At 49.8% G+C, this 17,154-nt stretch overlaps 1 protein-coding gene across 1 annotated transcript; it reads right to left on the bottom strand.

Moving 5' to 3' along the window:
• Positions 1–1,068: 1,068 nt before the first annotated feature.
• On the bottom strand, positions 1,069–16,255 carry LOC125944881 (uncharacterized). Its single transcript, XM_049666305.1, has 5 exons — positions 16,144–16,255; positions 15,420–15,481; positions 5,976–6,071; positions 2,032–2,058; positions 1,069–1,218 (listed from the first exon to the last, which is right to left on the bottom strand). The coding sequence occupies exons 1-5, from the start codon at positions 16,217–16,219 to the stop codon at positions 1,162–1,164; spliced, it is 318 nt and encodes a 105-aa protein (XP_049522262.1). The 5' UTR covers positions 16,220–16,255; the 3' UTR covers positions 1,069–1,161.
• Between the last annotated feature and the right edge of the window lie 899 nt (positions 16,256–17,154).

The following is a 17,154-nucleotide window of genomic DNA, read 5'->3' as shown; positions in this document are numbered from 1 at the left end:
GAGCCTCGGGTCGCCGCTAGCGGAGGCAAGCCGGTGAAACGTCGCCTAGGAAAGAGGGAGCAGCCGCCAAACTCCCGACTGGACTCAGTACACGTCACGTGACGTTGACGTGAGCGAAATCGCGCCAACGACTTTAGCGGGCCTATTTATGCGGACTGCCATGTATTTTCTCATCATTCTCTTCTTTTTTATCCCTCATCACCCGTGAAATTGACTGTGCAAGTTTCGCACAAGAAGTCGTCTTGCCCCTGCCTGGTCGCCATGGTCTACCGGACGCCTGCCGACAACGCCACGCTACCCAGTAGTAACGCCGGTCGAGCTTGAAGTAACCGGCGTCGCAACACTGGTTAACATTTGAAATATGGGGCAGGTTATAGGTGATGGGTTCGCGAATGCCAAAGTGCGTGAACCAATTACAACCTTTCAAATAAATTATGAGCGCAAGCGATCCGGAGCGTTGCAAGTGTGTTTTAGGACCAACACACAATTTATCCTGGTACCCTTGGAGAACTACATGAACGCAGCCGAGATCAGATTTAGTGAAAAATTGAGGGGGGGGGGGCGATATGACTGATGTACTGGCTAAGTAAAATGTGCGTGGATGGATTCCTGCAGTTGAAACATTCCTCAAGAAGTGCTCAAAAGCGTCACATGCGGACAAGGTTTCAAACGGGTAGTTCATACGCGGGCAGCGTTTTAAAGTGTGTGATTTAATTAGAGTCAACTGAAATTATTCATGCAACTGCTCAACATAAACAGTATTGCTGGAAATTGGGTTCGGATTCTGCAAGACCGCACAATCTGCTGGCTTTCTTACTCATCGGTAACATGAACTTCTATTACTTGCGTGTGAGATAATATGTATCTGGTTAGCTGCATAATTTATGTTAACATTTACGTTTTCATCTTTTCTTGCAGGCTTAATATGTTAGCGTGTCTGTGGTACATGCGTGCGTTTTATGGGGAAAGGCGGAACCCAAATTTCTTACCGGTGTCTTGGGATCGCCAGCTACAAGGTAGCCTACCTTCCCATTTATCTACATTCAATAAATGACAAGTATTCTGAGATGAATCTGACACATTCATTTAATCTTTGGAACAAGTACATGGTTCTTATGTTCGTCGTGATGCGCAATAGCGTAAAATTATTGAAGAGGTGTATCACTGGCTTGACTGGCACGTCGTCAGAGCAGCACGAACCTGGGCCTTGACGTCGTCCTACAAGACAAAAGCAAAGCACGCATATTATATTCCAGGCACAGTGGATCTCAGCCTTTTGACATTTCTCCTTTCCCTAACTCACTTCGCCGCTTTTCCACGAGCGTGCAATTTGCCTGTGGGTACAGCGCGCAGTAAGCTGGGCGGGAAGTATACAGACACACAGCTGTCTGTCTACTGTATGTCTATGCACAGTGTCTGTTTCAGCCAGTCGTGTCTAGTTCGCTCTGTACCCACAGTTACGAATAACCAACAAGCCCAACCCTCTATACTTTTGGCAGGTAATTAGGTTCAGCGAATTAGGAAACAATGAGGGATTAGGTGACTAACGACATTAGAGGACCACATATTGCTTCATGCGCTTAGCGGAGACCCGCATAGCACAAATGAATCATTTCTTGTCCTAAATATTTCAGGGCAGAACAGTGCTATTAGGTGAGTGCTCATATTATTCAGTATTCGGTCATTCATTTCAGTTGTTCTTGCTGGCAACTAATAGCTATGACTAGCAGCGATTTGTGCCGTATTGTTAGCCATTATTTGTATAGAAACGTTCCCTAGTCAATAAGCCTAACCATTCAGGCAAATCTGTATGGATTTAACATTAAGGTTATGAAGCTTTCTTTCAATGGTTCTTTTTTTTCGCCAGCAAAGAAACAAGGAGGTCATAGGCTCCACCAGTCACAGTGTTTCCATCTTACATTTTCTGCAGCTGTCTCAATGTCACAGTGAGTGTGTGGCACACATTTCTATTTCACTTATTTGTTTCCATTACAGCAAACAATATAAAATAATAAAGAGGTGGGCACTTACCGAGAAGATGGTGTTCGACTGTGTTTGCTGGAAATAAAATATAAATAATTTATATGTATGCTGCCTCAAAGCAGCAGTACGAAAATGTCCACACGGTGGACAATTTTGGACAATGTATAGTACTTGTAGTATTGTTGTCCTATCCTTCTTGTAGAAAGCAGCGCAGACAGACACCAATTACGTGCAACCACCTGGCCTCCCACTAACCTCTATTGACATTGCACAAAACAAGCACAGTATGCCCTGTCATCCAAATTTGACTATTTCCTAATTTACTTACTTCCTCGCTTTTTTAATTCCAAGCACTCTTGACCGAGTCAAACCACTGGTTTACATGTATCTTGCCATTCTCGCGGGCCAATGCCGAAGATGTCGCAGTTTAGAAATGTACTCAGTAAAACAAAAGGAATCGTGGTTTGGATACAGTGGTCGTGCGGGACTTCTGTCTGTATTAAATCAAAAACATTGTGCTGTGAATAAAAGTGAGTAGAAGTGTATAAATAAACATGACATATTTGCGTTTCCTGGGAAGCTGCTTTGCTTCGAAGGCGGGCACCCCTTGCTTTGCATTTGAGGTAGCACTTTTAACAGTGCGAGGATCCGCTCCAGTGCAGTCCGGCTCCCTTTGAATGGCACCCAGAGCGCTCTAGAATCTCCAGACACTTCGCGCTCGCTCCACCTTAGACGTTTGCAGATTTCTGGAGACGCACATACCCAGTGGAACCGTGTGTGTTGCCCTATGTATAATATATATTGAGGGACAACAGACCCATACGACCCACACGTCTCAAGAGCTGTAACCATTCCCTGCAGAATACTTATGTGATTTATAACAACCACTCTCTACCAAACCAACCATGCTTTGCAAAAGGCCAGCACAACGAAACTTTATTTTAGGGAAAGTTTGTTACAGATCTTGCAAAAACGCAGGGCTCATAAATGTATAGTTTTCTTGTTAGCAGCTTTTAAACAGCACTTGGTATCCGTGCACCTGATGGTAGTCACTGGGGCTCTTCGATTATCAGTCCCTTACAGTCCCGGACTGCTTGGGACTGCTGTGCTGCATTCGATTTTGCTCTGTCAGCTTCAGAAGCTCCGCCTATGAGTCCAAGATCTGCCATAATTTTTTACCGTTTTACTGTTTTTTACCACAGCAGAAGTTCCGGACTATCTGAGAACTGTCGGAGCGGTCAGTAGACGTTTGCTCGGACGAGTGCAAGCAGCTAGCCGTCGACGGCTGCCTGAGAAAGATGCGCGCTGCGTCTGCCACCATGTTAAGAAAGATACCGTATGCTTCTGCGTACATTGCGCGTTACAGACGGCAAATATTGTGCACTCAGCTATCATGTCTCTTACATCGGTGCTTTGTGAGACATTATGCGAGCCATTTAATTCTGTCGCTTTAGTATTCGTGTTCTTTTAATAGACAGCCACAGCGATCAGGGGCACATGCTTGCTTTCCTTGATGCGTTTCGTGAAATCTGTCATGCGCATTACTACACGTGAAAAACAAGTGTGGATTTAGCTTTTCAGGCGAGTGAAACTGGTTTGTGAGGAAGCACATCCTACTGTATATGTGGCTGTCTCTCGCCGGTAGCTGGGATGGTATAGAATAGGAGCTTTTCCGATCGCTGCTCACATACGTTGGTTCTCTTCAGTTGCCAAGTTCGAGCGCTTGCTTTTTGACGTGCAGGATTAGTAGAGGGTGTGCATGCGCTCTGTCCGAGACACGCGTCGGTCCTTTCGTGGACGGTCTCACGAGCTTTAAGGATGTCGGCGGGCGCTTTCTGCGTACAATTTCTGCGTACGTGGTACGGTTGCGATATCGCTTATGTTCGTATGGAAATTCCGCTTAAATTTTGCAGGCAATGACCTAGCTTAATTACAGCGTTTAAGCAGCACGAAGAGTGAGAACGCAAAGTAAACTATGCTTTGCTAACACGTTATAGGCGCTCAGGCAGCGTTTGCGCTGTGCAGGCTTTGTGATTGTGTCGGTGACGTGGCATCCGAGCCTGCACAATCTCAGAGGCCAGGCTAATGAATTCGCTGGGAAGTGGGGTTAGCTATGAACACACGGTGGCAGCCAGGAGAGTGACTTGCGGTAACGGTACTTCCGAGTAAAACCTAGGACAGTCCCGACAGCTGGATCACGTGACTGTGACGTACCCTTCTGTAAGGTCTAGTCAATCGGAAGCCGCAGATGACTTGCGGACAGCCCCGGACAGGATAATCGAAGAGGTACACTATGTCCTAAGTCTCACAATGCCTCTTCCGAGATTTTTCCGCGCACCGGGGGTGTCCTCTTATCTAGGAGGTCATGTCGAGAAATCTTGTGTTCTAGGTCAAACAGGAAATGGTGGCGCTTTTTATTTTTCTATTTCGGTATAAAAAACAGCTATTCTAGAGAGCCCGTCGTGACGCTCCCTCTCGTATTTAAAACGTCAAGTTTTACCAAGAAGCTTCTCTATATCCCAACTATCTTAGTGTTTTCTATGTCGTGGAGAAGTTCCTTGCAGTAAGCCTTTCAGTAGATGCCAACTGGAATCAATGTAATGGAATCAATGTAAACCGACTTAAGTCGGCTTACATTTTTTATTCATACACCACAGGCTCTTTCCGGGCAATAGAGTGATGGCGCAACAAAATAACAATGCGCATACAAATATTGATTAATAGAACAATATTAACAAACTAAAAGCCGCAGAAAAGGGCATGATTATAATTTTAGGGCGTATGCGTCCAGGATTTCACTGAAAAGTAAACTGCTTGTCATCGAAACAGGGGTATTTTACTGATAATGTAATTTTAGAACTTCACCCATCATCTCCAAGAGGGATTGAATTCAGCCAACCTCCGGCAATGCTCCAGTTGGAAGCTGGACGCGCCAGCGATTTATCTATTGCTCAACTATCGCGCGTGGCAGGTTATACGCAATTTATTCCGAGACGAGCACTCTAAATAGGTGGCCTATTGTTGTTGAGGTACTCACAGTTGTTGAGGTACTCTTTTTGTTCACGACAGTGCTGCCTGCAGTGGATTTGGGCATAGGTGGACCGAGGCGGTCCACCTATGCCCAAATCCACTGCAGGCAGCACTGTCGTGAACAAAAAGAGTACCTGGCAAATCAGTGATCTATAATCGATGTATCAACAATAAGTCGATGTTTTAATAAGTCTTATACCTGTTGGATAAGTCGTTCTCAGTGAATGAGTTGTTTTCGGGGGCGACATGTGGCGATCAAAACATATGGATGCCGACGACGAACGACGCGTCGTTGGTTTTGCTCTGTCACCGGTTCTGTACGGAGCTACCGGGAACGGAAACTTAACAACCATAATACACGATTTTATTGAAACCACAAGGAACGGGCGTTTGAGAGTGTAAAAGAAGTGCTTCTCTATAATGAGCTTTTCCTGAATAAACAATTAAGCGCTCGTATTGTCGTTTTTCGTGTGCCTATTCTGTGTCGATTCTATATGCTGTAGTTGTGTTCTGTGAACGAACGAGGTTTCCTGGTCTTTGCTTGATTCTGTATCAATTTATTGGCTCATACCGCTCCAGCCACCTGGCACCTGCAAGACGACATTTGCGCTTGCGCAATACAGACTATCACGCACACCTAGCTGGCAGGATTTTAACCACGATGGAAAAGGGGTAATGCTAAAACTACGTTAAAGCATCTGTTGCACTGGATTCTTTATGGAATAAATGTTCTGAAGTAAATTGCCAAGGAGGACCATCAAGGTTCTAAACTGAATTGGGCGATAAACGCGACATAATGCAAGGTTGATATAACGGTCAGTGGTTCGTATGCACTCCACTTTTCCAACGCTCGTTCTCTGACTGATGTCGCAGAACAAGAATGTGCTCCTGGTAACACCTTGCAAAAGGTTGAGCGAGCAAATGCAAGGGTGGCTTAATGTCCCCGGTCTAGGAATACTTACGCGCTCGTCATGGCTCCGTTCACAAATCTTAGTGAAGACGCAGTCCAGGTCCTCGCAATGAAGGCGCTCCTTCACCTCCGTGAGCTTCTGGGAAGTCTAGGGATTAAAGACAGTACAGGCAGCAGTCATTGCAAGATGCACCAAAAGCGTTGTCTGTGCTCTTTTCTATTGTTTTATCAATAGTCATATCAATAATTCTCCTCAAAACTCTGTCCATTGCTTGCTTTACCGCTATTGTTAACACTCAGCACTCCTATACAAATAGCAATGCGGATTTCGTGCGGTGTAGGCTTTGCAGTCAATTCGGCGCCTGCAAGACAGAAGTGCCTCAGATTTTAGATAAAAAGAACATGTGTATTGAATTCTCGATTTCAGGATATGCAATGGGGAGAGATTGGGATTTATTGGTAGTCATGGCTAGACATCACAGTATCAAGCAGGCATTCTTTAAACCGTTTTGAACAGCTTCGAATAATTAGTGCAAGCCTACCTATAACACACACACACACACACATTATTTTCTCCTGTATCTGAATGTTGACATGGGCAATATCTGTTTTCCCTTCGCCCTTTCACAGATCTATCGAGATTCGCCAACGATTCTCCATCGTCCCACTATATATATAGTCTCCAGATAGCAATATGAGCATAGCTGTGCTTCATTCCCAATGCTGTGTGGAATTGAATGCTTCCATTTTCCATTTGTTTATTGAGGACAGTACACTGCAGCAAGATAATCTCAACAGTTTGCTTGGCTTCACGTGCAGGAGCTGAAAATATGTACGTGGTAGGCGTTTAGACTGTAGCTTTTCTGTCCTGATCACCCAGCCTTGGTCTGAAAATGTGAAGCGCCTCCTTTCTCACTACCTCCTTTATTCCTCATGTACAGCTCTCGAGGTGTATCATGTTGCAATTTAGTACCCCATTAGTCTTTTCTTTTTACCGCCTAATATTTCATTGTTGTTGAGGCTCTTTTTTCCCAACTCGTCATCCGTGTTCACTTGTAAACAACCGTGTTGTTCTTGCCTTCCTAGTCTACACAGTGTACCAATGCTGGTACGTCCAGGAAAGCGGTCGCCTGATTCGATGCGGGCGCACAATGACAAGAGGAAAGGCGAGAAGTGACCAAGCTACAGGCACAGCTGTGCAGGTAAGCATTTAGTAAACCGAAATGTGGTCCCTGAGCCTCACACTGATGTGGCTGCAAAGAACAAGCTTCCACCAGCAAACATAACTCCGCCACCGGAGGCGAGAATGTGAAGGAAAAAATGACCAGCCCTTCTACTGTCGTGAAAATGGGGGTGAATGAAGCTTGTCGTGTGTCTACCGGACTTACCACTTTGCCTTCCCTTTCCTTCTACTTTTTCTTCCCTTTCGTGCAACTTTTACTGCCATTGCGTTGTACGTCGCTTGCGTTTGATGTCTCAAGTTTGCTCGGCGGCGTGGGTAGCAGCATTCGCCCACCATTGCCACTTGCGATTCTTCGAAATTAAATTGCTTCAATGAATGGCTCATACCCCCTTAGGAAATGGCTCATACCCCCGCAAACCCGGCCTCCCCATTACGATAGAAGAGAAGTGAAATTCAAGGCTGGAATGATGAGCGGCAAAGCAGCCAACTGTGGATGAAGATGACAATGACGAACGTGGGAGCAGTGGCACGCGCGCGTACCCGGCACGAGCGCGAGCTCAACCCGAGAGGCGCCAACCAGCCAGCTGCGGAAGACGACGACGACGGTCGAGCCTATGCTGATGATATTTTTCTGCGTACACCGACCCCGACACACGTGAACCAATAAAGCTTCGCTTGAAACGAGGCCTTACGTGTGAAGCGACAGGAGGGGAAGCCAAGACTGGGGTACAACGAGTCATTATCAGCGTGAGAGTTTCAAGAACACCTCGAGGTGAAATAACGCTTTCGTATCGCGGCGGTGGCTTGGGTCCCGTGTACGCCACCCAAAAAACCGTTTCACCACACACACACACAGGTACACACACACGCGCGTTTACGTATATATATTATGAGGGTGTTTATTAGACGGCCCGTAAAGCAGCGCAAGAACGACAGTCCAAGAAAGCGCAGCACGGACTCTCAGCACGAGTGGCGCTCGAGAGCCGAAGAAAACGACCCACTAGAAGGCACTGGAGCGGACGACCCACGTTAAGGAGATGGAGTGGACGACCCACTTCAGAGTTCCAACACTTCGCTACAATTACCCCGGGTGTGAAAAGGGAGCCGCCCGGCGACTTAACAGGTTGTCACCATGAGTGGGTCATGGTATATCTTGAGGCGCTCCACATTGACAATGTCGCGCCCTCGACGGCGCATGTCCGAAGATGGTTCAACGGGTTCGATAAGGTAATTTACAGGGGACGCGCGTTCGACGCGGTAGGGGCCTTCGATTGTATTTGGGCAGTAGTTTCGAAGAGAGTCCAGTTGCGGTGGTAGGGACTGAGAGCCAGACGAGCGCCCAAGGGAAAAACGTGGCGGCAGAAGAGGTGGTGTCACCGCGGATGCTCTTCTGCCGCTCTTGTTCATTTGTAGTAAAGGTCCGGGCAAGGTCGCGACACTCTTCAGCATGTCTGGCTGTGACAGATATAGGCGTATACTCACACGTGTCTGGCCTGTATGGAAGGATCGTGTCGATCGTGTATGACGGGTGGCGGCCGTACAATAAGAATAACGGTGAGAAGCCAGTAGTACTCCGAGGGGCGGTATTGTACGCGTAGGTGACGAAGGGCAGAATGGCATCCCAATTTGTGTGGTCGGCGGCGATGTACAATGAGAGCATGTCGCCGTGCGTGCGGATAAATCGCTCTGTGAGACCGTTCGTCTGTGGGTGGTAAGCAGTAGTTTTGCGGTGAACGACGTGACACTCTTTGAGAATGGCTTCGACGACTTCCGACAAGAAGACACGGCCTCGATCGCTGAGTAGCTCCTGGGGTGGACCGTGACGCAGTATGAATCGGTGGAGCAGAAAGGAGGCAACATCTCGAGCTGTAGCCGCTGGAAGGGCGGCAGTTTCGGCGTATCGCGTGAGATGGTCAACAGCGACGATGGCCCAGCGGTTACCAGCCGACGTCATAGGAAGAGGTCCGTATAAGTCGATGCCAACGCGCCCAAACGGCAGGTTAGGACAAGGTAAAGGTCGTAGACCTGCTGGCGAGAGGCTCGGCAAAGATTTCCGGCGCTGACAATCGAGGCAGGAACAAACAAATTTCTGCACGTACCGGTACGTTCGCCGCCAAAAGTACCGTTGTCGAATTCGGTGGTAAATTTTGTATACCCCAGAGTGTGCACATTGCGGGTCAGAGTGGAACGATTCGCATATTTTAGAATGGAGACTGCGGGGTACTACCAGTAACCATTGGCGGCCGTCGGCGCTGTAATTGCGTCGGTGAAGTAGCTCGTCGCGAATGGTGAAATGGTGGACTTGATGACGCAATGCGCGAGTGGGTGGTGTTGCCGAAGGATCAGTGAGCAAGTCTATCAGCGAGACAATCCATTGGTCCTTGCGCTGTTCAGCAGCGATGGTGTGAAGGTCGATGGAATAAACGGCCAGTTGAGTTCCTTAGCAGCGGGCGTTGTCATCGGGTAAGGGGTGCGCGAGAGGGCGTCGGCATCGGCATGTTGGAGTCCGTTGCGGTAGCGCACGCGGATGTCGTAGTCCTGCAGACGAAGTGCCCAACGGGCGAGACGACCTGAGGGATTCTTCAATGACGACAGCCAGCATAGTGCATGGTGGTCAGTAACGACATAGAACGGGCGGCCATACAAATAAGGGCGAAACTTCGTAAGGGCCCAGATGATCGCCAGGCATTCTTTTTCGGAGACGGTGTAGTTGGCCTCGACTTTATTAAGCGTACGACGTGCATACGCCATGACATATTCAGGAAACCCTGGCTTGCGCTGCGCATGGACAGCGCCAAGGCCACCACCGCTGGCGTCCGCGTCTACCTCTGTAGGGGCTGTAGGGTCGTAGTGGCGTAGTATGGGCGGAGATGTCACGAAACGACGGAGCTTTGCCAACGCGCCCTCGCACACTGACGACCACGAGTCCAGGGGCCCCTCACTGCCAAGGAGCTTCGTCAGTGGCGATATAATGGTGGCTAAGTTTCGAATGAAACGTCAAAAGTAGGAACACAGACCTACAAAACTGCGTAGTTCTTTGACGGACGTAGGTCTGGGGAACTAAAAAAAAGTCGGCTACGGCCCGAAGCTTGGCTGGATCTGGGAGAATGTCAGCCTTGGACACGACGTAGCCCAGTATTGTCAGCTGCCGTGCTGCAAATCGGCACTTCTTTAGGTTCAACTGTAGGCCGGCGTTGCTCAAATGCGTCAAAACATGCCGGAGGCGTTGAAGATGCGTGGAGAAGTCTGGAGCGAAAACGACGACGTCGTCGAGGTAGCACAAGCACGTGTGCCATTTCAGGTTGCGCAAGACGGTATCCATCATGCGCTCGAAGGTTGCGGGCGCATTACACAGTCCGAACGGCATGACGTTGAATTCGTATAAGCCGTCGGGCGTGACGAATGCTGTCTTCGGTCGAGCGTCCTCAGCGATAGGGACTTGCCAGTACTCTGAGCGTAAATCGAGCGATGAGAAGAATTCAGCTCCTTTGAGGCTGTCAATCGCGTCGTCTATTCGTGGCAGCGGATAGACGTCCTTGCGGGTGATCTTGTTGAGCCGTCGGTAGTCCACACAGAACCGTACGGAACCGTCCTTCTTCGCAACAAGAACGACAGGAGATGCCCAGGCACTGTTTGATGGTCGAATAACATCCCGTCGAAGCATGTCGTCGACTTGCTCGTTAATTACACGACGCTCTGCAGGAGATACGCGATATGGACGTTGCCGCAGTGGCGGTAGGGAGCCCGTGGACGTGCGCCCAAGGAAGTCTGGGCGACATCGAAAGATGGGCGAAATTCTTCCAACAGGCACAGAAGCTGTGAATGCTGGACGGCGTAAGGTTTTCATCGATGGAGGAGGCAAATACATCTTCGGGCGATGAATCCGACTTCGAAACAGCACTGAGCGTAAAAGAGCTGGGCCAGTGCGTGTCATCGTGTGCGTCGACAACTTGTGCGTCTTCGAGCTGTTCCACTCTGCCGGGACATTCCACTCGCAGCAATGTGACAGTATATGGGGATGGATTGCTAACAAAAATAGCGCTGTCACCGTGAGTAATTTGCACTGTCGCAAAGGGCACCAACAATCCTTTCTTTGTGCGAAAGCGGTCAGATGGCGAAAGGAGTGCAATTGTGTCGCAGAGACCGTCGCAGTACACTGACACTGCAGCTGACGCGTTGGGAGGCATATATATATATATATATATATATATATATATATATATATATATATATATATAGTGATTATTCAATGCTTATGTATGTATATAATGTTTATGTATATATATATATATATATACATAAACACGTGTGTGTGTGCCTGTGTGTGTGGTGACAAGCGCTCTTGGGTGGCGTACACGGGTCCCAAGTATATATATATATATATTGTGAAGGCGAAGTGAACTTGGCCGCGCGCGCTTGCAAGGCGGGCGCTGGAGGAAAAAGACGACGAAGCAGGGAATAGAACAGCTGGCCCAGTGAACGGGTGCTGTGGCTCTGTCTTCGTTCTTTACAATGGCGCAGCCGGCAATGAACCGGCCTTAAGGTGTTCCAGCCTTCAGTGTTCCTCGCACGGTGCTTCGGCGTGCCGGGTCCCTCCTTCCCAGGAACGCCGTTCACGTTTCCCCCTAATGGAGCCCGCCACCCTACCGTCGCAGGTACCCACTGCACCGTCCGGGGACGGCGTCCAAGCCTCCTCGGCGGCTCTCGGACAGGGATGCACTGATGCCCTCGTCCACGCCATCACCGAGCTGACACAACAGCTCCAGGGTATGACGACCGCGTTCGCGTCCGTCGGCGGTTGCATCCTGCCTGGGAACGCCGTCCACGCTTCCTTGCCGCCGGCGTTCGTGGAAATACCAACGTTTCGCGGCTTTCCAGACAACGTCACCCTTTGGCTCCGCAACATCAATGCCTTGGGTGATCGTCATGGCTGGCCCGACCACACAAGATGGCTGGTTGCAGCACAACGACTATGCGGTGCCGCGAAGACATGGGAAAGCTATGAAGGCATAAAGCAGCTTTCCTGGTCTGCATGGAGCGCAGCTCTGATAGCTGCTTTCGGCCCGCTTCCATATGCCTGCGGTGAATCCTATCAGCACAGTTCTGCACACGGCGCTCCGGAGAGCTACCGCTTCGATCCTGCGGCAGGTGTGCCCAGCAACGCCTCAACAGGGAGAGCCGCAGGCTGCCCCGCCGTAGGTGCCGGCTCACCGGCTGTTGTCGTCGGCTCTACCGAAGACGGTGGGACAGCGCTTCGGGCCCTCCGTCTTGGACCTGCCCTGCCTGGGAACGCCGTCCACGCTTCCCTTGGCGAAAATAACATGCCCGGCACTTCTTCGACTCCTCAGCCACCAAGGTATGCCGTCGATGCTTCCTTTGTGGTAGAACCAGCTGCCACGACTACCACAGCGACCCCACTGTCCGTGGACACCGGCCCTGGTTCCTCGGGCCGATGGACAGGTAGCCTGGCGGAGATGATACGCTGCGACTTCCAGCAGCCGGATTTCATACAAATTCCGACGTTTCGCGGCTTTGAAGATGACGTCATCCCTTGGATTCGCGCTATCAATGTCATGGGTGACCGTCATGCTTGGCCAGACCAACAAAGATGGCAGGTTGCGGCAAACCGTCTTTGCGGTGCCGCCAAGGCTTGGGACAAGTACGACGGCATCAAGCAGGGGTCCTGGCTTGAATGGAGTGCAGCTCTTATAGCTGCTTTCCGCCCGCTCCCTTATGCCTGCGCTGCCCCTACATACCCGAACATCAGCTGCGGCTCGTCGTCGTCGAAGATCGCGGCCGAGAACCACCGTTTCAGCAACAGCGGCAGCGAATCGATCCCTCAGCCGCCCCCGCATCAATCACAGCCCTCCGGTTCGAATATCTCCCCGTCGGCGTCCACCGCTTTCCATAGCGTACTCGGCAGCATGGCCTCCAAGACAGCAGATGAAGCTGCATCCGCAGCGGCGGCGGAATTAGACGCATGCGGCGACGATGCGGGCAATCAGCAGTACGGCGACCCTTGGGACACGGACCCAGCCGCCGTGGCTCTACGGCTGCTGAGGGCCGAGGATAATAATCACAAAAGCCCCACTCCGGCACGCGCCACCTCTCCCGCAAAGGCGGCGCCATCCACCAACGAGGTGGCCCGCCAGCCCGTCTACGAAGCGGCGTTCGACTTAGGTCTCCAGCAGCGAGAACCCGACCAGGGCCTGGACCGAATGGCGCAGAGCCCTGTCCCACTCACCCCTGGGCTGCAGCAGCAGCCGCTTGCAGGCCCCTCCACCCGGTGCCGTCCTCGTGCTCGTCTTCGGAAGTTGCACTTGTACCGGGTCGCAGGGGAGGCATCACGGGGCAGCCTTCACTGCGGGATGCCTGTTGCCCGGGGCCACTACCGCACCAGGGGAGCAGTGGCAGCATTTCGGTGTCTTCCAGTGTTCAGCTGCAACCAGCCCCAACACCTGGTGGTTCCAGCAGCAGTGGCGGTGGGAATCCTTCAGGCCCGATTCCTGCTATCAGAGAGCCTGATTTGGCGTCCAGGCAAGCGTCAGCGTCCATTGACCAGAGCCATTCATTACCATGGTCGCCTATTTCCGAGAACGCCCCTGCTGCACCTGTCGGCGCTGTCGCTGTTAAGCGTAGCATCCATGCAGGTGTCAAGGTGCTCCCTTCAGGGTCAGTCCGGCGCCCAATGCACAGTAGCCACTACAACGAAGCACCGCCCCAGAATGACTCCGATCATGCCCTCCAGTCATTCAGAGCCTCACCATCCGTGGACAGCCTCCACAACGCTGACAACGCTGAGCGACAACGCAAAATTGACATCGTTGAGCGGCGAGGCAATCGTCAGCGAGACCTGCGACCAGCGCGCAACACTCAGTGCCACCTCCAGAGCAGCCGGTTGCGCGCTGGACGGATCATCAACGACGACCTCAAACCCTGGACAAGTTGCTTAGTTGCGAGCGCACCGGAAACTTGTAGCGTGGCCGAGTGTGAAGGCGAAGTGAACTTGGCCGCGCGCGCTCGCAAGGCGGGCGCTGGAGGAAAAAGACGACGAAGCAGGGAATAGAACAGCTGGCCCAGTGAACGGGTGCTGTGGCTCTGTCTCCGTTCTTTACAATATATATATAGGTCTTTGACGCTCTCGTCTGCAGGCCGGGTTCGAAGTAATGGCTTTGCAGCTGCAGGTCAGCAACTTCACTGCAGCAGTGGCACTGCAGTGGCAGTGTAGCACGCACGCTCTGCACCTCAATGTGTTTTCGCTTTTCAAGCACTTCGCGGGGGATTCCACTCCGTTTCATACATTACAGCAACGCTGTAAAGACTACGCTATATAGTAGTGCAGTCATATTAGACTCATTCCGCTTGTTTGGTTGCACAATTCTTTTTATTTGCGATGTTTTCTACGGAACAACAACTTCATGTATTATAGAAGCAACTGCTGAACTTAAGGTTACTTCAAATCACGCATTAATCCCACACCTTTGTACCTCCGGTATACGAAGTACTATGTTTTGGTTGTGAGCGCAAGCGGTCCGCAGTGGCCGCTGGTCGCGGAAACGTATCACTCCGTTTTTTTTATGGTTATTCGTTTCCGATGTGTGCGGCCTTTCATGCAATAACTACGCCATATATTGAGGTGTAATAGTGTGGTAAAGTGTTACATCATACTACGTGGCGCTTCCCCATATATTTCTTTCCTAAATGGCACAATATGTTTTTGTTGCGAATACGAGCTGCGAGAGAAGTCTGCCGATCCTTCGTAGCGTAGCCTGCTGTGTATGAAACTGAGCATATAGCCTCATGTCACAACCCTATATATGAATGCTATGCCCTGCAGTGAAGAGGCAGATGCGATCACTTGCGCCCCTTTGTGTACCCTTCGCGAAGGACTAATGTGATATTGCAAGCACTGGAACACTTTGCACTACAGTGAAAACGGAATCCGAGGTGAGCATATTAATCATATGTGCCAGTGAATGAGCAGTTTCTTTAACTCGTAATGTAATGTCGTTGCTTGATGTGATGTCGAAGCATGTTATGCAACATGCTACGCCATCCGCAATCCCCTCTGCAGTCCACTAGCTGTCGGATGCGATCTATTGTAAACTATTTTTCAGTTTTGTTGACAAAAGGCTCCCAAAATTAAAAAGAAACATTTGTTTTATCTACATTGCCTGGCGAAGTCTAAAAAGAGCTAGACTTGTGTACTCATAGTGATTAAGCGACTGTAGGGCATACAGACATCATGTATATCAATGATCGAAAAATGTTAAGACTTGTCGGTGGAGGTTACAACCCGTTCTCGTAACTTACTGCTTCGTTGACATTGGCACGCAAGCAGGCTACTAGGTCATGCCTTTGCTGGGTCGTTGCCCCTGAAAGAAAGGTGAGACACGTTAAAATGTAGCGCCTACTTTAGTATTATCACTGCACGAAACTTCAATTGATTAGACCGATCCCATCACTAAAGGAAGGCCATAGCGCATACACATGTGGGACGGAGAATCCATCCATCTTTTATCTTTAGCTCATACTCGGTAAACATAACTGAGCTATTATTAAGCCAAAATTCCTAAATGTAGGCGTTAACACGCAATGTATTTTGTTTTGTTGCTTGTACCAAGTGCAATTGCATAGCGAAGTTTCAAATTAGCGTTCCTCTAGTATATATTTCTTCTTTCCCTACATGGCACAATGGAATTTTGTGTTTTTCTAGTGCCGAAAGTGCACGCTGCGTTAGAGAGACGCCGTAGTACGGGACTCCACAGTAATTTTTACCACCTAGGGTTTTTTAACGGGCACATAAACCTTGGTGCCCAGTGTCATCGCATTTCGCCCCCATGGAAATGCGGCCACTGCGACCGGGATTGAACCCGCAACCTCGAGCTCAGCAGTACAAAGTCGTAGTCACCATTACACCATCAATAGAACAGTCTGTTGTAATTTGCTTACTTCAATCGTCATAATGCGGTCTTACGAATCAAGGCAGTACACCCTGTAGGTTTACGGAATCAAGGCAGTGGAAGTTTTCACTCACCGCACAGGGAGAATGGTGGGTCGGCGTTGACGATGCCGAAGAATGCGACAATAGCGAGGGCGAGAACAACCTTCATGTTGGCAGAGTTCCGATGAGAGTGCAGCAGAACCAGAGTGGGAAGACAAGGTGCGACTCGGGAACATCGCGTGCTCTTTATGAGCGAGCCCTTTATCTTTTAAATTTTGTAGACGCAGCAAGCCACGATACGATAAGCCACAGTGTGCATACTAACGCTTTTTCACAACCGGGACAGATAACCATGTTTTACCCGTGCGACCCAGAACCGTCGGATGCGAAAAAAGAAAAAAAAAAAAGAAAGCAACAACAAAAGCTAGACGGGGAATGCGTGTGCATTCATGTGAAGACACTTACTACTTGCGTAGCGGACGTTCTTCAGACACCCCTTTTCGAGTCAGCGTAAAAAAAAAAACAACTGAAGTATGGGGTTTTACGTGGCAAAACCGCGATCTGATTATGAGGCACGCCGTAGAGGGACTCCGGAATAATTTGGACCACCCGGGGTTCTTTAACATGCACCTAAAATCTAAGTACACGGGTGTTTTCGCCTTTCGCCCCCATCGAAATGCGGACGCCGTGGCCGGGATTTGATCCCGCGACCTCGTGGTTAGCAGCCTAACACCATAGCCACTAAGCAACCACGGCGGGTACGAATCGCCGTCGTTGCAGAAAATAGGACCAGCCACTGGGTCAGCTATTTGGCTTCCGTATTGAGCAAATGCATAAACAAAGAAGTACTACGGATGCCACCTTCTATTCCAGATCTGCTTGTGTATTCAGCGCAGAACGTGCATGTATTGAACGTCCGGCGACCAAGCCTCGGTAGTAGAGATGGTTGGTAGGGGCCAAAAGAGCGCATCGAATAGAGTGATACGCTCCTTGGAGCTATAAAATTGAAAGAAAAAAAAAGAAACGTGGAAGAGAAAGGTAGGAGTGTTGTGAACGGCTTTGATGTTTTAGTTCTTTTGCTGACGTTGTCGCGCCATAACTTTG

This window comes from Dermacentor silvarum, chromosome 4 (assembly GCF_013339745.2).
Source record: "Dermacentor silvarum isolate Dsil-2018 chromosome 4, BIME_Dsil_1.4, whole genome shotgun sequence".
NCBI classification, from domain to species: Eukaryota; Metazoa; Arthropoda; class Arachnida; order Ixodida; family Ixodidae; genus Dermacentor; species Dermacentor silvarum.
Note: the sequence above shows the minus strand (reverse complement) of the source record. Positions and strands in the feature narration are given on the sequence as shown.